The following is a 25849-nucleotide window of genomic DNA, read 5'->3' as shown; positions in this document are numbered from 1 at the left end:
ACACACACACCAAGTACACGCCCCCAGCGTTTAGAAACATGGCCCATGTGCAGTTTTTACAAGCCTGGGTGGGCGGGGAGTGTAGTTCAGGCTGTTCCCGCCCACCCTGCAGGCCCCCATCTCCCACTGTGGCCCCAGGAGGGGATGGCGCAGGCGGGCGAGGCAGTGGGGGCCCTCTGGTTGCCCACCTGTGCTTTGAGCAGACAGGGCATTGTGATGAAGAGAAGTGGTATGTCTTTTCCGTGTGGGGCCCAGACCCCTGTGCCGTGACGTGTGATTCCCTTTTGTCTGCTACTGCCACGTCCTCAGTGCCTGACAGTCGGCACCTAGAATGTGCTGTAGATAAATGGGCAAGGCCAGGACCCCCGTCCAGACAAGGCCTCGACACAGCTCACTTTTACACCCACGGCAGGAGCAGGACCCTGGCCCGGTAACAGCTTGTTTGGAAGGTCATGTCTACCGCCGGTGGGGAACACCAGCCCCATCCTCGTTGCTGGGTTGGGAATACACCCCAGCACTGAGGGCACATTAGACGGTGCTCCCTACTCGAAGGGTCCCGGGCCGCTCCCTCACGTCCCCACGTCCCCCTGCTGCGTAACCTGTGATCTGCTCTGACCAAACGGCTGGTCGTCCTCCCAGGCAGTGGGCAGGCCTGGCTGTGTGTCACCTGCACACACATAGCGAAGGCCATGGTGGAGCGGCCACGTGTTCTCGTCCTGCACCTTGTGCCTTTGGTGATGCGTGTCATGCTGAGCACCTCTCTCTGCTCTTGAAGGACGTGCACCACGGGAACGGGACGCAGCAGGCCTTCTACAGCGACCCCAGCGTGCTGTACATCTCCCTGCACCGCTACGACGATGGGAACTTCTTCCCGGGCAGCGGGGCCCCTGATGAGGTAGGTGGGCTCCACCAACCGTGCTGATCTGGGGGCAAGGGCCCTGGTCAAGGTCTGAGACACAGATGGTTTCTCTCCTTCGGCGGCAGGTGGGCACAGGACCCGGCGTGGGCTTCAACGTGAACATGGCCTTCACTGGTGGCCTCGACCCCCCCATGGGTGACGCCGAGTACCTGACTGCTTTCAGGTAAGACCCCTGGTTGCCCACACCTGACATCAGCAACGCTTCTGTATGAGACAGGCGGGAACCTCACACACACGCCCCCAACACTTCCACGGCCATCTCTCCTCTCTGACTCTCATTCTCCCCACGATGGTGTGTCAGCCGGGTCCCAGGCAGGGTGGGTTTTCACACAGAGCCCAGCCCCCAGTGCTCTTCAGGGCCGTTTACAAAGGTCAGCACATCTGCAGCTGTTTCCAGATAAAGGGTCAGTCATGGGGCACCTTGATGCTCTTCCTCAGCTCATTCTTCAGTGTCATGCCTGTTCTCGCTGTTCCCATCCCATGCCAATAAAAACCCGGCATGGGGGTCGGGTCCTGATCGTGAGAAAGGGGTGGGGAGACGCAGCAGCTTTATGGGAGGTGTCAGGTCATGTCATGTTGGGAAAGATGAACACTAAGATGTTAAAGATTGCCTGGTTTTTCTCCCATAAACCCTTTGTGACCTGGTGGAAATTGAAATAAATATTTGCCCTTTATGGAGAAGTTGTGAGGCGGCTGTCAACTGTCCTGACACTTCCTCAGCCTTGCTGGGGTCCTTTAGAACATGGCTCCAGGGCTGTTTTTTCAATACCACGTTTGCTTTTGTTGTCCAGTGGCTGCTTCCACTTTGATCTCAGGAGGTTGAAGCAGTTCCTATGACCCAGAAGGAAGGGCTCCTCAGGGCAGGTTGTTGTTGGTGTTGTTTCACAACAGTAGCTCCGCCTGCCAGGGTGCCGAGGCACCCCAGGTGAACGGCCCCGTGGCATCCCAGGTGAACGGCCCGGTGCCCAGGCCCACTGTGAGGAGAGGTGTTGGCGTGGCTGAGCGTGCAGCCTTGGTCTTAGTTAGAAAACGCTGCTCAAGAGAATTGAGAGCTGAGAGTGTTCAGCAGATCTTTCTGTTCTTCCTCTAACTCCGTGGTCTGCCGTCCTGATTCATATGAAGCACACACATGCCGGTGTGTGTAGCTGTGATGTGTGTGTACCTGTCTGTGCGGACACGTGTGTGTCGTGTGTGTGTGCCTGTGCTTGTCTGTGCGGGTGTGTGTTTATGTCTCTGTGTGTGTGTGTGTGCATGTGCCTGGGTGTGTGCTCACATGTCTACGTGTGTGCGTGCCTGTGTGCGCAGGTGTGTACTCACATGTCTGTGTGTGCCGGCATGTGTCTTCGTGTTGGACGAGTCTATGAGGGACACATCTGGGTTTTGACCCAAACTCAGCCACGTGCTTCTAGGGGCTGAGTAAGTCACGGGCCCCTCATAGCACCTGTGAGCTTGTCTTGAAAGTGGTGTCTCGCAAGCCAGCATGGTGGCTGGGCTCTGGGGTGTGAAGGGCCAGCCCGGTGCTAGCCCAGAGCCAGTGCCAATAAGTACAGTCACCCCCAGCCCCTCAGGGTGCACAGAGGTGAGGGACCTCAGTTGTGGTGGTGTCCACATGAGGACAGGAAGCAGGCCATGCAGGGAGGCCTCTTCAGCTCACTGGAAGACCCCAATTCACTTGTGTCAGTCCGACCCCTGACCTCGGTGGTTGGTACCCACATCTTTTCCTACTTCTGATCAGATGCTATCTCATTTTGACAATCTCCCTGCCTGCTTGAAGGGACAAGGACCTCCCCCGCAGATAGACACCTAAGAATCTGGTCACGTCCATGATTACAGATCAGCTTCAGGACCTTGACCCCAGTGCAGCCATACCAGCTGGGAGTATCCCGCTGTCTCTCCAGGCCGGCGCCTCATGGCCAGCCTCATCGTCCTCTCCCCAGCGGAGAGTCAGCCTCTCCTACCATTTGAAAGCCAAGTGTGCCAGTGTGGGAACAGTGTAGACACTGACCCTTCCTCGGCCCAAAGCGCAGAGTCTGGTGCAGAGAGCGAGACCCGCGGACGTGGCTGGGTAGTGCCCCAGAGCTCTTGCCTTCTAGTGGTCTTCAGTTGGTGGGCTCTGCTTGGGGGCACCTCCTAGTTGAGGCTCAGGTTCTTGGGGGTAGGATGGGGGTGGGAGCGTCTGCCCTGAGCATCTCTCTCCCTTCCCCTTCTGGGCCCCCCCACCCTATGCCAGCCGTTAAGACACAACTTCCTTTCTGAGTTGTTTTTGAAACTCTGTTTTAATCTCCTGCCAAGCCTGGACATGACGATACCTTATCAAGTGAACTTTTTAAAGCCTAAATAGCCTCTTTGAAAAGGAAAATTGTTTCAGGGTTTTGTTTTTATTGATTTTAATGGAAAATAGCACTTTGAAGTTTACAATTTACGGTCCCCTGGCACCAGCGGGCGAAGAAGGGTCACGGGCTCACTTTCCCCTTTCCTCTGCGCCGCCTCCCTCGTTTGGGCCCCTCAAGACCAGCCCCCCCCCCCATCCCGGCAGCACCTTGTGAAGCTGCCGGCCCATCGCCTGCCACATTGCATTTTCAGGGGATCAAACCCAAGGATGAAGAAAAGATAAGAAAATTGCCCCTAATGAAATCCAGAAGCAGCAGGCACTTTCTCCCCAGGTTCTGAGACGCGTAGTGGAGAAGGGCCCTTAATTCAAGCCAGTCGCCATACCAGACATCTGCTTTGAAGTCCCTGGGCTGTGCACTGGGCCTGGCCGGAGACAGTGGCACGTTTTTCTTAACCCCTCACTCACCTGCTCCTGAGAATGGAGCAGTCTCCTGCCAGCATCACAGAGACAAGACGGGGTGGAGGTTTCCTACTGTTACATTAAGATGGAGTGAGGATTTGTCACTCTTACGATAAGACAGGGTGAGAGTTTCTTACTTGTATGTGAAGGCAAGCGGGGATTTCTTACTCTTACCTTACAATCTAGGTTTAAATGTGATACTATAAAGTTGATTGGGAGACAATGGTGGCTCAGTGGTAGGAATCCCGTCTTCCATGTGGGAGACCCAGGTTTGATTCCTGGCCAGTGAACCTCACGCCCAGCCACCACCTGTCAGCGGAGGCTCGGGTGTTGCCGTGATGCTGAACAGGTTTCCTTGGAGCTTCCAGACTAAGAGGGACCAGAAATAAAGGCCTGGTGATCCACTTCTAAAAGCCAGCCAGTGAAGACCCTGTGGATCACAACAGTCCAATCTATAACCGATCACGGAGACGGCACAGGACCGGGCAGCATTTCCTTCCATCATGCGCCCTAGAGGGGCGGGTTGGTGGCCAAGGTGGAGCTCTGGGGCTGCACAGACGTGGGAGTCCCAAGCCCCCGCTATTGCTGAGGCGGAGCAAGCCTGTGGATGGAACTGGAAGCATGCGGGAGGGGTGTCAGCACAGAAGTCCCTGAGACGCAGCAGTTGGCGATGGCGGGAGCCTGTCTTGACGGAGTCGAGGAGGCCCAAGGGTGGGGGGCTAGCAGGTTTTCTGGGGTGGTGACAGTGAGCGAGACGGGCAGGAGGAGCAGGAAGGGACAGCAGAGGGCACGAGCCCCCAAGGGTAAGGACTAGGGTAGACAGTGACAGCAAGTAGCAGGGACCAGGAGGGAGCCACCCTGCCCCATCTCCAGGGAGCCCCAACAAGGGCCAGGGAAGCTGAGGAGAGAGACCGGGCACACGTGGAGGAAGGCTGCAGGAGGCGGGGTAGTGTGCTGTCTGCCCTGAGCCCCACCCCTGAGCCAGGTTCCAGAACACTCTGAAACAGAACAGTGTCTCCTGACGGCCCCTCCCCAAGCCCTTTGCTCTGTCAGTGAGGAGCACCCGTCTTTTCTCTGGGAGACCTGTCCCCCTCGGGACCCACGTCAACACCTCTGAGTGGACGAGCACTATCTGCGGACTCAGAAACTCCAAGCCCGCCCCCTTGACCTCAGGTGGCCACTGTGACCCTGTGGCAAGACTCACCTCGGAGTGACAAGCTGAGAGAAAGCCGACGGCAAATACTTAGATTTTAGTCAAGAAATTTGTTTCTAGGAAGACACCAGGTGATTTCCTTTTTTCCTGATGCCATTGGCTCTAGCTCCCTGCCACCCATACCCTGCCCAGCATAGAGCTCCTGGATATGATCCCAGTGCAGGGGCAGACTTGGGACTGTCGGGTGCCTCACTCAGCCCCAGTTTTTCACAGGTGAAGAAACCAAGTCCCTGCAGGTGAGGAGACATGTCAGGGGGTGTCCCCCGAGTGCTGAGCAGCACCCGGCACATAGTGCCTTTCAGATTTCTGGTCATCGTCAGCTGCCGTGGGGTCAGCTTCTGACTCATGGTGGCTTATACAACTGACCAAGACATTGCCCAGTCCTGCGCCATCTACGTCATCGTTGGTATGGTTGAGGCCATTCTTGTGGCACCTATGGTAGTCCATGTTGTTGAGGGTCTCCCTCGCCCTCGCTGGCCCTCCACTTCACCAAACATTATGTCCTTCTGTAGCCTTCAGTCCCTCCTGATGGCCTATCCAAAATAAGCAGGTTGGTGTCTCAGACAATATTCTGTGATCTATAGGATTTTCATTGGTTAATTTTCAGAAGCAGATCTCCAGGTCTTTCTTCTTAGCCTGGAAGCTCCCCTGAGACCTGTCCACCATGGGTGACCCTGCTGTGTTTGAAATTCTGATGGCATAGTCTCCAGTGTCACAGCAACACAAGCCACCACAGTAGGACAAAACGACAGACGGGCGGTGGTCTCAGTGCCAGTAGGACAAACCGACAGACAGGCGGTGGTCTCAGTGCCAGTAGGACAAACCAACAGACGGGCAGTGGTCTCAGTGCCTTTTCAGGTTTTCCTAACCTTGACCAGAGCTGGGAATTACAACCCAGAACGAAACAAGCCCAGGGAAGAAAGAGAGTGTGCGAGTACATACATCCCACTGTGTGAACGCTGACAGCCGTGGGTCTCGATGTGCCCTGGGCCACGGGATGGGGCCACGTGCATTCTGCGCCGGTGGGGTAGACATGCTGCCTTGAGCGGCTCTTGGTATTGGCTCGTTTTAATAATCTTAACAGTTTTTTTTTCTTTCGGGGGCGGGGGGGTATTAGAAATCAAATAGCTCAGCAGTACTTCAAAGCAGGGGAATAAAGACCAGCACGTGTGCTCACTTCCCAGCGGCAGCTGGAGTTCTTTGTGAACGAGATGGTGTCACAGAAAATGTCTGGTTTTCTCTGAAAACATTCTTGGCTTTAAAATCCATGAAGAATAGGTTTCTATGACGAGAACTTCACTAAGATAACTGAGAAAGAGTGTCCTGAAACCCAGCACAGCGGAAAGCCAGTGGCAGAGGGGAGCACAGACTTACAGTGCTGCCGCCTGCCAGGGTCCACAGCCCCTGGGAGGACACCCCATATCCGCCACCTGCCAGGGTCCACAACCCTTCGGAGGATACCCCACGCCTGCCAGGGTCCACAGCCCCTTGGAGGGCACCCCACGCCCGTCAGGGTGCACAGCCCCTCAGAGGACATCCCACACCCGCCACCTGCCAGAGTCCACAGCCCTTTGGAGGACACCCCACACATGCCAGGGTCCACAGCCCTTCGGAGGACACCCCACGCCCACCAGGATCCACAGCCCCTGGGAGAACACCCCACACCGGCCACTTGCCAGGGTCCACAACCCTTCGGAGGACACCCCACACCCGCAAGGGTCCACAGCCCCTCGGAGGACACCCCACATCCATCGCCTGCCAGGGTCCGCAGCTCCTTGGAGGGTACCCCGTGCCCGTCAGGGTGCACAGCCCCTCAGAGGACACCCCACACCTGCCAGAGTCCACAGCCCTTCAGAGGACACCCCATGCCCGCCAGGGTCCACCGCCCCTCGGAGGACACCCCACATCCACCACTTGCCAGGGTCCATAGCCCTTCGGAGGACACCCCACGCCCACCAGGGTCCACAGCTCCTTGGAGGGCACCCCATGCCCGTCAGGGTGCACAGTCCCTCGGAGGACACCCCACACCCGCCACCTGCCAGCATCCACAGCCCTTTGGAGGACACCCCACGCCCACCAGGGTCCACAGCCCCTCAGAGGACACCCCACATCCACCACTTGCCAGGGTCCACAGCCCTTCAGAGGACACCCCACACCCGCCAGGGTCCACAGCCCCTCGGAGGACACCCCACGCCCACTGGCTGAAGGGCCGGCTCTGTGACGGCTCCACGCTGTGCCGTGTCTGCACACGAATACACGTGGCTCCCTGGTCTCAGGCACCCCACACCCCTGCCACCGATGGTCTCAGGCACCCTGCACCCCTGCCACTGATGGTCTCAGGCACCCTGCACCCCTGCCGCTGTCAGGACTCCGACTTGCACCGTGGCCACGTATAGCTCCATGTATGCTGTGAAGCAGAGGCACCATTTAAAATGGCCACAGGTTGTGTTCTGTGTTTGCAAAATCCACTGTGTTTGTGTTGCAGAGGCCCAGTGGGTATGAGGAAACATTAATATTGGGGCCTACATCCTGTATTAAAGAGCACTCCGAAAGTTGTATCAGCAGGGCCTAGGGCAGGGGTCAGCAAACCACAAAATCAACCAAACCAAATCCATTGCCGGTGAGACAATTTCGACTCATTGTGACCCTATGGGACAGTAGAACTAGCAGTCATAGCCCTTAATCACTGCACCATCAGGGCAAACCACAATGCAGCCATATCCAGCCAGCCACCTGTTTTTTGTAACTAAAGTTTTGTTAACCCTCAATGAGATGAATTGACACCGTGACTGCAGCAGTGGGCTCAAACATAGCAAAGATTGCAAGAATGGTGTAGGACCGGGCAGTGGTTTGTTCTTTGGTAGATAGGGTCATGAGTTGGCACCAACTTGTCAACACCCAACAAAGCTCTAATCTGTTTACACACTCTGTGGCTGCATTTACACCATGGTGACAAAGTGGAATGGTGGTGGAGTGGGGTGGTGACAGAGTGGTGTGGTGACAGTGGGGCGGTGACACAGTGGAGTGGTGACACAGTGGCGTGACACAGTGGGTGGTGACAGTGGTGCAACGGTGGCGTGGTGATGGGATTGGTTATGCAGTGGCATGGTGACAGTGGAATGGTTACACAATGGCGTGACAGGAGTGGTGACACAGTGGAGTGGTGACAGTGAGGAGTGGTTACACTGGTGTGACAGTGGCATGGTGAAAGTGGAGTGGTGACAGTATGGAGTGGTTACACAGTGGCGTGGTGACAGTGGTGTGACAGCAGTGACACGGAGTGGTGACACAGTGGCATGGTGACAGTGGTGTGATTACACAGTGGTGTGACAGAGTGGCATGGTGACACAGTAGTGTGATGACAGTGGTGTGGGACAGTAATTTGGTGACAGTGGCGTGACAGCGGAGTGGCAAAGCAGTGGTGTGGTGACACAGTGGTCTGGTGGTAGAGCACCATGGTGACTTGGATTACACACGAAACTGCTGAGCATGGTCCTTCAACACAAAAGTCGGTAACATGGAAGTGCGTGCTTGTCGGATCTGCTGAGGTGACTATTCGATGGAAACTGCCCGTGGCTGTTTCGTGTTGAGAAGTGTTTTCCCCCTTCCCAAGTAGAACATTCTCCTCTTCCCCTGAGATAAATTCACGCCTGAGCTGCTCGCTGGGCGTTTGTTTAACCTGCTAGTTTCTCCCGTCTATTCTCACGGTGGAAACACAGCGGAAACCACCTGGCTGCTGTACGCCCCGGCAGCCTGCGGGCAGGAGCTGGCATGGCTGGGCCTCAAGAGCGCGCAGAGCCACGGGTACTGCCCCCCACCCCAGAGTGAGGACACAGCCCACATCCAGGACGTGGAAAAGGCAGCACTCTCCGGGAAGACCCCAGGCCATAGCTTTCAGACACCTGTCATACGGGGTGATGGTCTGGGCTTTTAAAGTGTCTGTGAAGTCAGCCAGGATCAGGCAGAGTTTATTCTGTCTACGTAAGTGTGAGCGCTCACTCACAGCCTGCTAACCTGGAGGGGGACGTGGGCAGGTGGTGTGAGTGCCACAAAGAACCATGGGTATCTTGGTGACTGTCCAGACCTGTCCCTGGCCAACACCTGCCCAGACCTTCCCTGGCCATGCTCCTAGCTGGTTCTAACACCTGCCCAGACCTTCCTCGGGCCACGCTCCTGGCCGGCTCTGATACCCGCCCAGACCTCCCTCTGGCCATGCCCCTGGCCTGTTCTTACACCTGCCCAGACCTTCCCAGGCCACGCTCCTGACTGGTTCTGACACCTGCCCAGACCTTCCCCGGGCCATGCTCATGGCCAGTTTTGACACCTACCCAGACCTCCCCTTGCCGTGACCCTGGCCAGTTCTGAAACCTGCTCAGACCTTCCCTGGGCCATGCTCCTGGCCGATTCTGACACCTGCCCAGTCCTCCTCCTGGCCATGTCCCTGGCCAGTTCTGATACCTGCCCAGACCTTCCCCGGGCCATGACCCTGGCTGACCCCACACCCTTCTCCCTGCAGGACAGTGGTCATGCCAGTTGCTGTCGAGTTTGCGCCGGACGTGGTGCTGGTGTCGTCAGGCTTCGACGCAGTGGAGGGTCACCCCACACCCCTCGGAGGCTACAACCTCTCCGCCAGATGTAAGTGGAGCCGCAGATTGCTGAGGGCGTGGCTGCCTCAGACGCCCCACTGCTGCCTGTCCCCTGGGGCGTGTCCTGCCCCAGTGCCCTTAGCGACAACACACAAACTCTCCCTTTCATTCTCACAAAAGCCTGGCGGTGCAGCCATCAGGCGGCCATAGTCCCTGGGACACTGGAGAGCACAGGGCCTGCAGACCAGAGAGCCTGGGACATGCTGGCCCCGTGGTCCTGCATGGCCACAAGGTTGGCTCTGCAGGCTGGAAGCCGGGAGCTCAGTGCTGTTGGCTGGGATGCGGGTGGTGGGGCCCATCCCAGTCCCGGGGCTGATGCACTCCTAAGGAGGCTGCTCTTGTTCCCTGCGCTGCCCCGCATTGACGGGGGTGGGGGAGGGCAGATCCCCAAGCCCGTGAAGGGAGAATAGCTACAGTCAGCCTGCCTCTGATGGCCATGCCCCTAATGCAGGAGAGCAATGCCTGCAGGACGCAGTGGGTGTGCACGTGTGTGAGTGGGCAAGTGTGTGTACACAAGTATGTGTGTGAGAGCACACGTGTGTGCATGTTTGAGCATACATGTGTGTACACAAGCATGTGTGTGACTGCGTGTATACACCCATGCGTGTGAGTGTGCATGTATGTACACAGCATTATGTGCACGTGTGTGTATACAAGCATGTGTGTGCACGTGTGTATATGTGTGAGTGTACGTGTGTACATAAGCATTGTGTGCACGTGTGTACACAAGCGTGTGCGCGTGTATATACAAGCATGCGAGTGTGCACGTGTGTGTATACAAGCATATGTGAGTGTGCACGTGTCTGTACACAAGCATTGTGTACACATGTGTGTATACAAGCATTGTGTGTGCGTGTGTATACAAGCATGTGTGTGTGCATAAGCATATGTGTGCATATACGTGTGTGTACACAAGCACATGTGCACATGAGAATGTGTGCACATGTGTGCCGAGCACATCAGATGGCAGAGTCCGGTGGGTGGCCGTAGCCATGCCCTGGAGACTGGGGCCGCTCCGGGAAGCTGAAGGGCCAGTAGCCACAGGGCGGGTGTCAGGCTGCCTTGTCCGGGCCTGCCCCGTTCATCCCTCCGTGGTCTCTGCAACAGCTGAGCTGGCCCTCCTTAACGTTCCTCCAAGCCCCCAGGTGTGGCTGTTTGCTGCATTGTGGACTCAGGGCACTGCACCCCTGACTCCTGCTCCCCCAGACCACAAAGGGGAGCTGAGCAGAAGTTCCTGGGAGCGTTCGTTAAGGTGACTCCTGGCTTCCATTACGGCCTGGTGTCCCACCACAGGCCTGCAGCAGGGTGTCGGCTTCTCGAAGTGCATTCATCCTGCTCAGGCCCAGCACTGCCCCTGCCCCCACTAGCATCTCCCTCTCCTGCTTCAGGTTTCGGGTACCTCACGAAGCAGTTGATGGGCCTGGCCGGCGGCCGCATCGTCCTGGCCCTGGAAGGTGGCCACGACCTGACGGCCATCTGTGATGCCTCAGAAGCCTGCGTCTCTGCCCTGCTGGGGAACGAGGTACGGGACCTGTCTGTGTGTGTGTGTTTGTTTGCTGGGGAATGAGGTACAGGACTCATCTGTATGTGTCTGCTGGGGAACAAGGTACACGACCCGTCTGTGTGTGTCTGCTGGGGAACGAGGTACGGGACCTGTCTGTGTGTGTCTGCTGGGGAACGAGGTACGGGACCTGTCTGTGTATGTCTGCTGGGGAATGAGGTACAGGACCTGTGTGTGTGTGTGTCTGCTGGGGAACAAGGTACAAGACCTGTCTGTCTGTCTGTCTGGTCTGTGTGTGTGTGTGTCTGCTGGGGAACGAGGTACAAGACCTGTCTCTGTGTGTGTGTGTGTGTGTGTGTATGTGTGTGTCTGCTGTGGAACAAGGTACGGGACCCGTCTGTGTGTATGTCTGCTGGGGAACGAGGTATGGGACCCGTCTGTGTGTGTCTGCTGGGGAATGAGGTACAAGACCTGTCTGTGTGTGTGTGTCTGCTGGGGAACGAGGTACGGGACCTGTCTGTGTGTGTCTGCTGGGGAACAAGGTACAGGACCTGTCTGTGTATGTCTGCTGGGGAATGAGGTACAGGACCTGTGTGTGTGTGTGTGTCTGCTGGGGAACAAGGTACAAGACCTGTCTGTCTGTCTGTCTGGTCTGTGTGTGTGTGTGTCTGCTGGGGAACGAGGTACAAGACCTGTCTCTGTGTGTGTGTGTGTGTGTGTGTGTGTGTGTGTGTCTGCTGTGGAACAAGGTACGGGACCCGTCTGTGTGTATGTCTGCTGGGGAACGAGGTATGGGACCCGTCTGTGTGTGTCTGCTGGGGAATGAGGTACAAGACCTGTCTGTGTGTGTGTGTCTGCTGGGGAACGAGGTACAAGACCTGTCTGTGTGTGTGTGTGTCTGCTGGGGAACGAGGTACGGGACCCGTCTGTGTATGTCTGCTGGGGAACGAGGTACAGGACCTGTCTGTGTGTGTGTGTGTGTGTGTGTCTGCCGGGGAACGAGGTACGGGACCCATCTGTGTATGTCTGCGGGGGAACGAGGTACAGGACCTGTGTGTGTGTGTGTCTGCTGGGGAGCGAGGTATAGGACCTGTCTGTGTATGCGTGTATGTCTGCTGGGGAACGAGGTATGGGACCCGTCTGTGTGTGTCTGCTGGGGAATGAGGTACAAGACCTGTCTGTGTGTGTGTGTCTGCTGGGGAACGAGGTACAAGACCTGTCTGTGTGTGTGTGTCTGCTGGGGAACGAGGTACGGGACCCGTCTGTGTATGTCTGCTGGGGAACGAGGTGCAGGACCTGTCTGTGTGTGTGTGTGTGTGTGTGTCTGCCGGGGAACGAGGTACGGGACCCATCTGTGTATGTCTGCGGGGGAACGAGGTACAGGACCTGTGTGTGTGTGTGTGTCTGCTGGGGAGCGAGGTATAGGACCTGTCTGTGTATGCGTGTGTGTCTGCTGGGAACGAGGTACGGGACTCGTCTGTGTATGTCTGCTGGGGAATGAGGTACAAGACCTGTCTGTGTGTGGTTATGTCTGCTGGGGAACGAGGTACAGGACCTGTCTGTGTGTGTGTGTGTGTGTGTGTGTGTGCTGGGGAAGGAGGTATAGGACCTGTCTGTGTGTGTGTGTATCTGCAGGGGAATGAGGTACAAGACCTGTGTGTGTATGTGTATGTGTGTGTCTGCTGGGGAACGAGCTACAAGACCTGTCTGTGTGTGTGTGTGTGTGTGTGTCTGCTGGGGAACAAGGTACAGGACCTGTCTGTGTCTGTCTGTCTGCTGGGGAACGAGGTACGGGACCCATCTGTGTGTGTCTGCTGGGGAACGAGGTACAGGACCTGTCTGTGTGTGTGTGTGTCTGCCTGCTGGGGAAGGAGGTACAGGACCTGTCTGTGTGTGTGTGTCTCCTGGGGAGTGAAGTATGGGACCCACATCTGTCTGTGTGTCTGCTGGGGAGCAAGGTATGGAGATCCGGCCACGGGGGCTGAGGGGTCAGGGTCGTGCCTACTTGAGACTCTGCAGCCTGTCCGTGTTGAGTGGTCTCCGTACCCCTGCTTAGTGGGAGTGCTCTGAACTTGGCAGAGCAATTTGATGACCCCAGAGGAGGTGGGGAGGGGAAGATGGTCAGAACCCTGTATGTCCTACGTGCTCGCCTTTCCACACTTCATCTTCCCTTTATGTGTTGATCACATCAGGAACTTCACGACAGAAAGGGTTCTGGGTTTCTGTCATCTCTTCCAGCTCCCCTCGTGGACAGTGTCTTTAGGATGTTTCAAGGTGGGCTTCAGCTAAGTCAAAGCAAACGGGAAGGCCGGCGCAAGAGCCTGTGGGGCACAGGCCTGTTCACACCACCGCTGGTGTGCCCGGCTCCCTGTCTGGCTCCCCATCTGCCAGCCCAAGCCAATGGGACAAGCCAGGCCAGGGTCAGCACTGTGGGCCCCACGCACTGCAGGACAAAGTCGGGGAGACCTGTGGCCTGGGTGTCAGCCTGAGAGGGTATGGGCGGGGAGATAGGGCAGAGCAGAGGTGAGACCATTGTGTTCCACCCCATATGACTTGGTGCCCCTTGCCTGTGGTGACAGGGAGGAGGTGCTGCGGTGACATTGTCATTTCCAACTCGTGGAACGTCCAAGGTACATGGCACTGAACTGACTTGTACCTTCCATTTGGATTTCCAAACGGGTTCCTTCTGGAATCTTCAGCCAGCCAGAGGTCTTTGGTTATGGGTGGGGCATCACGCCTACCTCCTGCCCTGTCAGTGGAGTGTGGAGGGTTCAGATTCCCCTGCAGCGTTCCCTTCTCTCTCCTGATGCACCTTGATTTCAGGTGCTAGGGGGGACCTAGCCCGGGAGAGGGAGACTCGAGGGCCTAGGGCCTGTCCACATGGCTGAGCAGCAGCAGGGATGGGGGTGCCAGCTCCACGTCCCGGGTCCTGGGGCGGCCAGCCCTGGGCTGTGGGGGGCATAGGACCCACTTCGGATCCCAGAGCTGCTTGTTAGCTCTCGCCTCACCCCGTCTTCGAGACCGCAGCCTTTCTTCCCCTGTGGACAAAATGGCTTTCCTAGATTCAAGGCACACAAGGATGTTCATGGGAGCATGGATCAGTGACCACACACTAGGGGGCTTGTAAGAATAGGCATGTGCTCCCTCTCCGTTCTAGAGGCTGGGAGTCTGGATTCAGGTGTCAGTGGGCCTTGCTCCCTCTGGAGGCTCTAGGGAAGGTTCCTTTGTTGTCTCTCCAGCTTTTGGTGGCCCCAGGCACTCCTTATAATGACATGTGCAAAGAGCTGGAGATAGAAAACCAAAAGGGAAGAACATTTTGGGCATTTCTCAACTGAAAAAACTAATGAAAAAAGTCAATCCTCAAATTGCAATACTGAAGATTCTACAGGGAAAATATTAAATGACGCAGGAAGCATCAAAAGATGGAAGGAATACACAGAGTTGTTACACCAAAAAGAATTAGTCGATGTTCAACCATTTTAGGAGGTGGCATATGATCAGGAACCGATGGTACTGAAGGAAGAAGTCCAAGCCGCTCTGAAGGCACTGGCGAAAAACAAGGCTCCAGGAACTGATGGAATATCAATTTGAGATGCTTCAACAAACAGATGCAGCGCTGGAGGTGCTCACTCGTCTATGCCGAGAAATTTGGAAGACAGCCGCCTTGGCCTGTGTATGCATCTTTGCGTGGCGTCCTTCCTTCTCCACTTCTCTGTGTCTCTGTAAAGACACCCTACCCTGGAATGACCTCATGTTCACTCATGACACTTTCAAAGCCCCTATTTCCAACAAGGGCATGGTCACAGGGTCAGGGTTAGGGCTTGAATGTTCCTTTTTGGGGACACACTTCAGCCTATAGTGGCTTACACACCCTTGTGTCCTGTGTTACAGATCTGTGGTAACTGGGTGTCCGGGGGTGTCCACTGTCCCCAGGCCCATCACTCATGTCCCACCAGACAATGTGCAATTGCTCAATAGTTTACAACAAACCTGCAGGCTGCCCTCTCATTTGGCACACACCCTGTGTGAGGATTGGCACCCATGTCCCAAGCACCTGCTGTCCACATCAAGGGTCAGGTCTCGGGGGCTCTGTTCAGCCTGGTGACAGGGGCAAGGTGGATGTCTGGGAGACACATATTGCTGGAAGGGCCCAGCAAGTGGCCCGCATCCCAGAACATGGTCTGGGGGTGATGGGGTAGCCTGGGCAGGCTCTGTGGAGCAGCGACATAGATGCTGAGCTCAGATGGGGGAGAACCCAGACTGCACAGACCCAGGGCAAAGGAGGAACCCACTGTTGGGGTGAGCTCCAGCCCACTGCAGAGGAGCTGTGTGGTCACTTGGCCGGGGGCTTCTAGAACCTCGGACTCACTGCTTCCTGACCGTTGTAGAACTATGCAGGCAGCTGATGAGGACAAGGAGCAGGCCTGAGCAGGAATTTGGGGCAGGGCACGGGACAGCTGTCTTCTCCTGAGCATTTCTGCTTGGAAGGGGCTGTTTGTTTTACCAAGGTCACACACGGCTCAAGATGAAAGCAGTCTTCCTTGTCACCGGTAGGCTGGTTAGTTGAAAACCTTGATTCTTCCTGAATAAGATGCCTGTCGGCTTTTGCAGTGTTCACTACATCTTTTTTTTTTTACTACATCTTACCTGTGTTAGATCAGTCCTTTCCCCCTTTTTGTCTTAGTTCAAAGACAACTGACTTGTGTATTCAATGCTTCCAGCTAGTTTTTTTTGTTTTTTTTTTTTTAAAGTAACAATAGAGAACTTTACTTTCAGCTGGGCCCTGCTTTTGTTCCTGGTGCCTGTTTGCGCTTCTGACAAGAAAACTTTCTTTTACCTAAGCATATCAAAAAGCAGGAAGTACTAGCTTTATCAAGGTCTTTATAAATATTTGCTTAATGCAAGAGGGTTGGCCCAGGCCCCACTCCTTTGCCCGCAGCCCTTCGATGGCGGGTGATATACAGCGTGTTGGACAATTTGGCAAGCGTGCGGGCGGCCAGCCAGGGACTGCAGTGTGGCAGGGGCGCTGCTGGCTGGAGGCTGAGCAAGGGCTGGGGCAGAAGGCATGCCCCATCAGGAGTCTCCCTTCCCGGGTGGAGACTGAAAGCTCCTTTAGATCCTTGGGCTCCTTTAGATCCACGGGCACCTGAAGGTCACTGCAGCTCCCAAGAGCCATTTCCTTGAGTGGTTCTGTGTAAACATGCTACAAGGCAGAGCGAAGACACGCACCATCCCACAGACACTGGAGCTCCCGGCCAGAGGAAGGCCCCTCCTGCCTCAGACGTCACCACGACCATGACGGCAGTGACTGTCGGGCTGATTCTTGGTAGCTGTATGGATCTGCAGGGCTGGCTGTCACCACTCCCTGGGCCGGCTTAGCTCCTAGACCAGCTGGGTGTCTGTGGGCAGGCAGCACCCTAGTGTTGAATTCCAAAACAGGCTTTCTTTTGGGAGTGTACCTCTTTTGTTACGTTCACATACTTTGTGAAGGGCACAGATGGGAGAAACTGCTAAGTGATGGAGCAAAACAAGCGTGTGGGGTGAAAGTATGAGGGAGCATGTGGTGTGTGCATGTGTGCACGCTTATGTGTGTGTGTGTGCGCGCGCGACGTGGAGTCTGAGAGCCAGTTCCTGCTTCTAGTGTCTCTCTTCCCCTGCCCCTCAATGCCCTTCTCTCCTCTCTGTCTCTCTCTGTCTCTCCCCCATCTCTGCCTCTGTGTCTCTCTCTCTGTCTTTCTGTCTCTTTCTCTGTATGTCTCTTTCACTCTGTGTCTCTGTCTCTCCGTGTCCCTCTCTCTGTCTCTCCCTGTGTCTCTCTGTTCCTGTCTCCCTCTCATTCTCTGCCTCTATGTCTCTGTCTGTCACTCTCTCTCTCTCTCTCCCTCTTATCTCTCTGTCATTGTCCCTCTCTCTTTGTTTCTCTGTGCATGTCTCTGTCCCTTTGTCTCTCTCTGTCCCTTTCATCTCTCTCTGTCTTTTTCTGTCCTTGTCTCTCTGTCCCTCTCCCTCTCTTTCTCTCTCCCCCTCCCTGTCTCTGTGTCTCTGTCCCTCTCTCTCTGTCCCTCTGCCTCTCTTTGTCTGTGTCCCTCTGTCCCTGTCTGTTTCCGTGTCTCTGTCTCTCTCTGTTTTTGTCCCTATCTCTGTGTCTCTGTCCCTGTCTGTCTCTGTCCCTGTCCCTCTGTCCCTATCTCTGTGTTTCTGTCCCTCTCGTGCGCGCTTACACTCACTGAGGTGACTGTGAACTGTTCATCTGAGTGTAGTTGCTTGCGGGGTGTGCAGGGTTCATGTACATGTTCCGGGGTGTAGGGCAGTAGCTTCCTCTCCTCCTGGCCACAGAGGCATTCCTTCAGGGCCATTCCCCCTTGAGAGGTGGAGGTGTGACTCCTTTGCCAGGCTCCCGTCATCAGGGTCACATTGGGGTGTGGAAGGAGTGGGGTGCATACAAGCTGTGCTGGTGGTATCATCCAGCCTTGAGTCCCCGTGAAGAGCCAGGGACTGAGAGCTGGTTTGCTGACCTCGGGCTGCAGGCAATTGCCAGGCTGTGTCCGTCATCTCCTTGTCCAGTGGGTTCCGGTACATTCCACGCTGACCTCAGGTTCTCAGTACAGGGCACATCAGCAAGAAGACACCTGTGTTCAGAGCACTCACCTTTGTGGTTGATTTTTTCTTTTCAATACTTCATTCTGGTCCAGAAAAGACCATTGCAGCTTATAGGAACGGGCACCAGGTGCAGTGAGATGGAAGAAGGGTGAGGTAGAGAAGGGTGAGGTGGGAGAGGGTTGAGGGGGAGAGGTGAGGGTGGAAAGAGGTGAAGGGGGAGGGGTGAGTTGGGTGAGGGGTGAGGGAGAGAAGGGTGGGGGGAGAGGGGCTGAGAGGGGTGAGGTGGTAGGGGTTGAGGGTGAGATCATTGAGGTAGGAGAGGGGTGAGATGGGGGAGGGGTGAGGGAGAGAGGGGTGCGGTGGGAGGGGTTGAGGGAGAGAATGTTGAGGTGGGAGAGGGGTGAGGGGAGAGGAAGGTATAGGGGGAAGGATGAGAGGGGATACAGATGCGGGGGTAGTGGGTAAGGGGTGAGGGAGTGAGGGGTATGGGGAAAGGGGTGAAGTGGGAGAGGGGTGAGAGGGGAGGGGGTGAGGGTGTATTGTATAAGGGGTGAGGTGGGAAGGGTGAGAGGGGGTGGGGTGAGGTGGAGCTGCTGATGGTGCTGTGAGAGCTTGGAGAAGGGGTTCTGGCCAGCAGGCACCCCCGGGGCCCACGCTGCTCTTCATGCTAACGCACGTGGGGTACGCTCCCGGGACCAGGAGCAGAGAAGCTTTTCCCAGTTTGGTTGGCGTGCAGGCGGTGGTGCTGGTGACTGCCCCCATGATTTCCCGGCAGAGTCTCATGAGGAGCCGGAGAGTCTGACTGCAGGTGGGGTTAGCGCTCAGTCCATGTGGTGTGGTGGTGCTGTCCCTTGGCCTCACAGCTCTTGGTGGTGGGTGGGAGGAAGCCATCGCAGAGCAGCTGGGGCCTCTGGCGGGACCTCAGGGATGAGTCCCCTTTCCCACATCTCTCGAGCGCTGGCTCTGAGCTGCTGCACCCTGTCACGTTAGCCTGGGTGGGCTCACCATGGCCTGGTGCAAGCAAGGACTCGTTTTCCCCCTTCTACAGATGAGGAAATGGAGGTTCCTGGCAGTAACAAGCTGGAGAGGGGTCCAGACCTGGCCCAGATGGCAGGTGGGCAGTGTCTGGTGGCGCAGAGGCAGCCCTGGTGCTTTTTATCTGCACAACTGTCCTTCCGCCTTTTCTTGCCCAAAAGGAATCATCGCTTTTAACTCTTTTGTGGTTTATGTGTGTTATTTTTAAGCTCTGTTGAAGCTGGAGGTCGTGCTCCATAGGCCTTTGCACGTCCATGTGGAAGTGCCACACGCAGGTTGTCAAGCGGTCAGTAGACGTCAGCCCCCGCTGTCAGCAGACGTAGCTCCAGCCTGTGAGGCCCCCATACAGTGGGTAGACGACACAGAGTCAGTCAGATTTCATTACCAGGAGGGCAGTCTGGGGGCCGTGCTGTGCCCGTCCCTCCTGCTCCCCTGCTGGCCTTTCGTGAGTGCGGGGGAGGCCCAGGCACTCTCTTCTTCCACCCTGCACTTTCGTCCCCCCTGGTGGGCACAGGGGAGGTCTGGCCACTCTCTTCTCTCCTCCCCCCCGACATACACTCTCATCCCCAGTCATGGGCACAGGGGAGACCTGGCCACTCTGTTCTCCCCACTCTGTGCTCTCGTCTGGGTCCCAATCCCCCAAGTGGCCACTGTGGCCGCCTTCCTGAGCCCAGCCTCATGCTGCCCACCATGGAGGCATCATGTCCACCCTAAGGTCTGATTGGAGTCCCCATGTTCACATTGACCTCCTGGATCTTCCACTTTTAGCCTTCCTCCTCTCAGTGAGCAGACGGCCAGAACCCTCTCCCCAAGCTGGCCAGGGACACCTGCTGGCTCTGGCCTCAGGGCTGGTCCAGGTCCACCGCCACTCAGAGCCCACCTCTCACCTAAGGTCAATGTCCGGCTGAGCCCTGGTCTGCTCCGGCCTCAGCCTCGTGTGAAGGAGAAAAAAAGAGGACGCAGACCCACCCCCTCTACTACCCCACATGGGCCTGAACACTATCTACCCCATGGCCTTCTGCACAACACCCCACCCCCCAGTCATGCTCCCCAGGGCCCTGGCTCCTCACTCAGCTGAAATGTTCTTCTGCACAGGTCTGTGCCCAAGTACCCTCTCACGAGCACTTTCCCCAGACTGTGACTCACTCGTCATGCAGGGTGTCTGTCCATCCACTGATGCAGCCCAGGGCCCAAGAGTTGTGGTTGGCACACAATAGGTTGTTTAATACGTATTTATTAAATGAGGAGGTGTAACCCCAGTTGGCCAGGGGTGATGTCTTAATTCCTGGTGTTGCCATAGCAAAAATACCACAAGTGGATGGCTTTAACAAAGAGAAATTTATTTCCTCACAGTAAAGTAGGCTAAAAGTCCAAATTCAGGGTGTCAGCTCCAGGGGAAGGCTTTCTCACTCTGTCAGCTGTGGAGGAAGGTCCTTGTCCTCAACCTTCCCCTGGTTGAGGAGCTCCTCAGGCGCAGGGACCTGGGTCCAAAGGACAGGCTCTGTTCCTGGTGCTGCTTTCTTTGTGGTATAAGGTCCCAACTCTGCCTGCTTCCCTTTCTTTTTACCTCTTGAGAGTTAAAAGGTGGTGCAGGCCACCCCCCAGGGAAACTCCCTTTACTTTGGTCAGGGAGGTGACCTGAGTAAGGGTGGTGTTACAATCCCACCCTAATCCTCTTTAACATAAAATGACGATCACAAAATGGAAGACAACCACAGAATACTGGGAATCATGGCCTAACCAAGTTAATACACATTTGGGAGGGGACATAATTCAATTCATGACAGGTGATATCTTGAGACCTGTCAAGTTCATGCCCAACCCATCCTTTGTTCTTGAGTGAAAGCCAGGAGCAGTTCACACCTCCTCCCTGCATGCTGGAGGTGCTCAGGAGATGTGGTTGAATGAATGAATGAAGTACACCAGCATGTTGTCACTGGAACTTTTATCCACATCTCTGTTGGAGCCTTACCCTTAGACACTGAGGCATCACAGTGACAGAGATAGTCTCCGCGCTGGTGTGGACAGGGGCTCCTTTGTCTGTGTGTCCGCTCCTGATCTGCCCTCGAGTCTCCCTCTCCCAGAGCCTCCCTCTCCCGGAGCCACTGCAGAGAGACCCGCACAGAGTGGCCTCTCGTGGGACGTAAGGCATTGAATCCTGACCCAGTTGTCTCCTCTGGTTCCCACACTGTCTGCTGCAGAAAAACGTGTTTCAGGAGGAAGCACAGTGAGGGAGGGCACACAGACAGTTCTCCCATATTTCCCTTGTCCCTGCCCCTGGGTGTCCTATCACTTCATAGCCAGCAGAGAGAACAGATGATGTAGTGGGGACAGGGTGACCATCGCTCTTAGTCACTCACATTGCTCATTTGTTGTGTGGGCTTCCCTGGAGCTACATACAGCAGGCACTTCGGCCAGCTGCTGGGGGGTTGGGCACAGGAAGAGCCCTTTCCACCAAGCTGGTAGCCATGTAGGGCAGGCAAGAAGGAACTTAGGTCAGAGCTGTGTCCACGGTCAGCACCAGGCAGCCATCATCCCAGGGCACTGTGCGAATGCAAAGGGTGTCGTCTTGTGAAGTCCATGCCTTTACCCATTTTTCCTTTGCACTGTTTTCTCTTTATTCTTAAGGGGGGAAATTGGATGGATGGGTGGGTGGGTAGATGGCAGGTGGGCAGTGGATGGATGATGGGTGGATGCATGGGTGGGTAGATGGGTGAATGGATGGGTGGATGGCAGATGGCTGGGCGGTGGGTGCATGGGCGGTACGTAGATGATGAATGAGTGGGTGGGTAGATGGATGGGTGGATGGATATATATTGAGGAGTCTTCCCTCTCTTTTCTCTTCTCTGGAACCGTGAGTCCAGGATTAGAATACTCTGTTCCTTAGCTGGGAAGACTCTCCTGGGCCTTGTGTTTCCACTGGGTGAGGATTTTACCTTGCTGATTCAATGTCTTTGTCATCCATTCAGGTTTTTTGTTCCTTCTTCAGTTAGTTTTGGAAAATTACATTTCACCAGGAATTGATCCATCTCAACCAAGTTTTCAGGTTTCTTGGCAGGAGTTAGTAGTGGTTGTCACCGTTTTAATCTCTGCTCTATCTAGTTGCAGTCTCCTTTTACTCCTGACATACTTGTACCTTCTCTTTACTTTGTTGACCACTTTGCCAGAACTTGTAAATTTAATGAGTCATTTCAGAAGACCAACTTTCAGCTTCAAGTATCTTTTTTTTCTTTCTGATTTATTTCTGCTTGTTTTCCTTATGTTTTCTTTCCTCTTATTTCTTTGAAGCTATTCTGTTCTCCTGCTAGCTTCTTAAACTGGGCATCTACTTTTCAGTCCTGTTTATTTGTGCGTTTGGGGCTGTGGCCCATGCAGGGTGGTGTATAACGTTTTCATCATTTTTAGTTCTAAACATTTTCTAATTTCCATTGTGATGTGTTCTTTGACCCATGTCAGTGTGTTTTTTAATTTCCAAATGTTAGGGGTCTTGGTTCTTTTTTTGTTTTCAGCGTCAAACAAATTGCACTGAGGTATGAAAAGGTTTTTGCGGCGCTTTCTTGACGGCCTTGTACGTGGCCAGCGCACAGACAGTCCTCACATGTTTGAAATAGTGTATCTCACCATCTGCTCCGCAGGGTTCTGTTTATGCCCATTAAACCGAGTTTGCTAATTGTGTGGTCTGCATTTAGTTACTCTGCTGATTTTTGCCTGTCTCTCTGCTCGATCTAAATGTATGAGAATCCCCTACTATGATGGCACATTTATCCATGTCTTTCAGTTCTGCCACTGGTGGCTTTATACATTTTAAAGCTATTTCACTGAGTGTGTACAAATCTCAAGTCACGATACTCTTGGTGGACTGACATTTTCTTTGTTACAGACTGACCTTTCCAGACCTTTCCATTCAGTTGTGGTTCTCCCTTAAGCCTGTTGTGCCCAATTCATAAGATGTACACCAGTCCTCTTTTGCCAGAGTTATACCGTTTTTCGCCCTTGACTTTCAGCCTTCCTCTTGAGTTTCAGATGTGTCTTTTGTAAAGAGCACAAGGCTGTATTTTATCATTATATTTTATACCCAGCCCAACGGTCTGTGCTTTAGGCAGAAACTTTAGTTATTTGCATTCACCTCGACTACATTTTTTTCCAGGTTCATTTCTGCCATCGTATTCTGTGCCTTGCTTGCCCCTTTCTCTGTGACCTTCCTTGCTTCTCTTTTCTTGCCTTCTCTCTCATTGTCTTTTCACTAGCACCCTTTTTCCTGTTCCAGGTGCCCACCCAGGACCCCACTCTAGACTTGAGTCATCATGTCTTTTCAGTCTCCTCTGACTCATCACAGCCTCCAATGGGCTGTTCTTTTCCACAACTGACAGTTTGGAGAGACACCGGTCAGGCATTCTACAGTCTGCCCCTCACTTTAGGCTTTCCTCCTGGTTAACTCTGGTTGGGGATTTGGGGAGGAAGACCACAGAGGGAAATGCTGTTCTTGACCCTCTGTATCAGAGGTGCACGCTGTCAGCCCAGCTCATCTCTGGCAAGGTTATGCTGGACCACCTGGCCGAGGTATTGTCTGTCAGGTGTCTCCTCTGTGAAGTTACTTGTCCCCACTTTCTGTACTCTGTCCTTTGAAAGCAAGTCACTAAGTATAACCTTCACTCAAAGGATGATGTGGGCGGGGGGGGAGTGAGGGTGTGAGAGGGTATGTATGCATAAATTATTTGGGATTCTTCTGTAAGGGAGACCTGTACTCTTCTCCCCCAGTTGTCTATTCAGTATGGATTTAAGGATACTGATTTTATACTTAAGGTTGTAATCTAATATCATGGTATTTACGCCATTGCTGAGATTGCACCACGGGAAACTCTGACACGCCCAGTCGTTTTGTCTTTGGGGCACGGCCTTACGCTGGGGCACTGTAAGACACTCCATGCTCATCTTGTGCATGCCTGGCCCCGGTGCCAGGACCTACCATTTCGCTAAGGAGCCTGGTGCCTTTTATTGGAATGGTTCTCCTGCCTTGGGCTCATGCTGGCCCGTTTACATGTTATTCATGACTTTTTGGATCGGGAACTCATGCCTTCTGGAGCCTAACCTGAAGCATTGATCGAGGACCCGCTGGGGAGGTGTGTTCACTGAGTTGCCTGCGTTTGCTTCCACCCGGTGCCCTGGCATCATAGTGCCTCTTTAACAGCGTCTAGAACCAGGCAGATTCTTGGGGGTGAAGGGGGGACTTTTTTAACTTCCACCCAGAGCCAAGGCTAAGACCAGAACTTTCCTAGCCCATTATCTGTGGGGCAGTTGCTGATTTGTGCGTCTGTCCTCCCAGGTCCTCCAGTCCCTGAGGTTGGTTGGTCTGTATTCTAGCACCAGCATGCTTGGCCCAATTGGCCCCCTAGCCCCTGCCCCATGGTCATCAGCGCTTAGTGACCTCCCCAACAGGGGTCCCCACTGTGATCCAAAACCTACACATTGCCCTGTTCTCGTAGGCTCACCCGGTCACTTAGTTTGTTGTTGTTGTTGTGATCCGCATCAGTTGGCCTCCACAGCTGTGTTGTTCCCAGTGCTCTGGTGTGCCACGGTGCCGTGCACTTCGCTTGTCCATTTACTCCTGGATCGTCAGCTGCCGGTACTTAGGGAAGAACATGGCACCAAGGTTTCCTTGTTTCAGAGGCTTGCTCGCTTCCTTCCACTTCCCTTTTATTTTCCCCATTATTAGAAGAAAACCATAATTGGGGGCATTTTCAAGCATTTCCGTTTAGAAGACCAAGGGTGGGAAAGTGATATTTCCAAAAAAGAATCATGTCCCCTAAGGAGACGCTGTGGTGTAGCTATTAGATACCGCGCTGGCGTCCTTCTGCACTCACGCTCCTGGAGACGGCCTTCTTCCTTCCACATGTGGGAACTTGAGCATCCCTGATCATGTCCTAGGAGGAGCGCTCTAAAGGAGACAAGCCTACTCTTGTAGAAAACTTTATGCAACAAATATCTAAGCACACTTGGATTTTTAAAGTTATTTTCTCTTCCTTATTGAAAGTACACTCAGCAAACAAGTCCAACTCGAGAAACAGATGCTGACCTTGACCATCCATATTAACACACGCGTGAACTGTGCTAACATCCTTCATGTTCCTTTTTGTGCAGCTCGACCCTCTCCCAGAGAAGACTTTACAGCAAAGATCCAACGCCAACGCCATCCGGTCCATGGAGAAGGTCATCGAGATCCACAGTGAGTATCTGGAGGCTGGACAGGGGGGAGGGAGCAGGACCCCTGTACCTATCCCTCCCCATCTGTCTCCACTCAGCTGATATGAAGAGCTGAGCAGGCCTGCATTTAACCCTGCAGTCTCCCACAGCCTGCTGTACAGCTCAGAGGCTCGGGCTGGAGGCTGCCGTGGCTGGGACTCAGGCGTGAGCCTGTGTCCCAGGTCCAGCTTTTCTCACCTTCTCCAGAGAGCCCCACTTCATTAGCTCAAGGGCTTGGAGCACAGTGGGAGTGTACACCCCCCATTTGAGGAACGCCATCTGCTCCTGCCACCCCCATACACTGTGTGCCTGTCAAGAAGGGGCTTGTCCAGCTCTCTCTTCTGTACCCTCACACCCGCATCTGGGTTAGTGATTCCCAGGAGTGTTTTTTAATTGTTCTCTCTGATGGTTGGTGTGAGAGAGAGAGTGATGGTTTGACAAATGTACCTGGAATTCCTGAGAAACAGATGTTGACATCCAGCTTTTGTTCCTGTTCTCACTTGGGGCCCATCCAGGGCTGCAGCCTCAGTGCCCCTCTGACCCTTGAGGATCGCAATACAGATACGTTTTCTCATATATGCAGCATGTGGGTCCGTGGCCATGCACCCCACAGCCCTGACCCCTGACAGAGGGGCTTCTAGAACCCCAGCAGCAGCTCCTGCTCAGGCACAAGGAGGCCACGTGGCCTGGGTCAGCCATGCACACGGTGACCACCGCTTCCCATCCCCAGGCAAGTACTGGCGCTCCCTACAGCGCACCGCCTCAACCGTGGGGTACTCGCTGGTGGAGGCCCAGAAGTGCGAGAACGAGGAGGCTGAGACGGTCACCGCCATGGCCTCACTGTCCGTGGGCGTCAAGTCGGCTGAAAAGAGGTGAGCCCCTGGCTGCCCTGGGCCTGGGGTGG

The 25849-nt window shown here is 54.8% G+C and overlaps 1 protein-coding gene across 19 annotated transcripts in view; it reads left to right on the top strand.

Moving 5' to 3' along the window:
• Positions 1–25849, top strand: part of HDAC4 (histone deacetylase 4) — a 338424-nt gene that overhangs the window by 306495 nt on the left and 6080 nt on the right. For 17 of the 19 annotated variants that reach the window (XM_049888576.1, XM_049888584.1, XM_049888582.1 and 14 more), the window contains 6 exons: positions 776–895; positions 985–1082; positions 9440–9558; positions 10958–11091; positions 24844–24928; positions 25676–25817. In XM_049888576.1, coding sequence (XP_049744533.1) covers positions 776–895; positions 985–1082; positions 9440–9558; positions 10958–11091; positions 24844–24928; positions 25676–25817 — 698 coding nt within the window. Of the gene's footprint in view, positions 1–775; positions 896–984; positions 1085–9439; positions 9559–10957; positions 11092–24843; positions 24929–25675; positions 25818–25849 lie in introns of those variants that run through there. The other 2 variants (XR_007518011.1, XM_049888592.1) reach the window with 2 other exon arrangements.

Source organism: Elephas maximus, chromosome 6, assembly GCF_024166365.1.
Source record: "Elephas maximus indicus isolate mEleMax1 chromosome 6, mEleMax1 primary haplotype, whole genome shotgun sequence".
In the NCBI taxonomy this organism is placed as follows: Eukaryota; Metazoa; Chordata; class Mammalia; order Proboscidea; family Elephantidae; genus Elephas; species Elephas maximus.
This window is presented reverse-complemented; position numbering and strand designations above follow the sequence as displayed.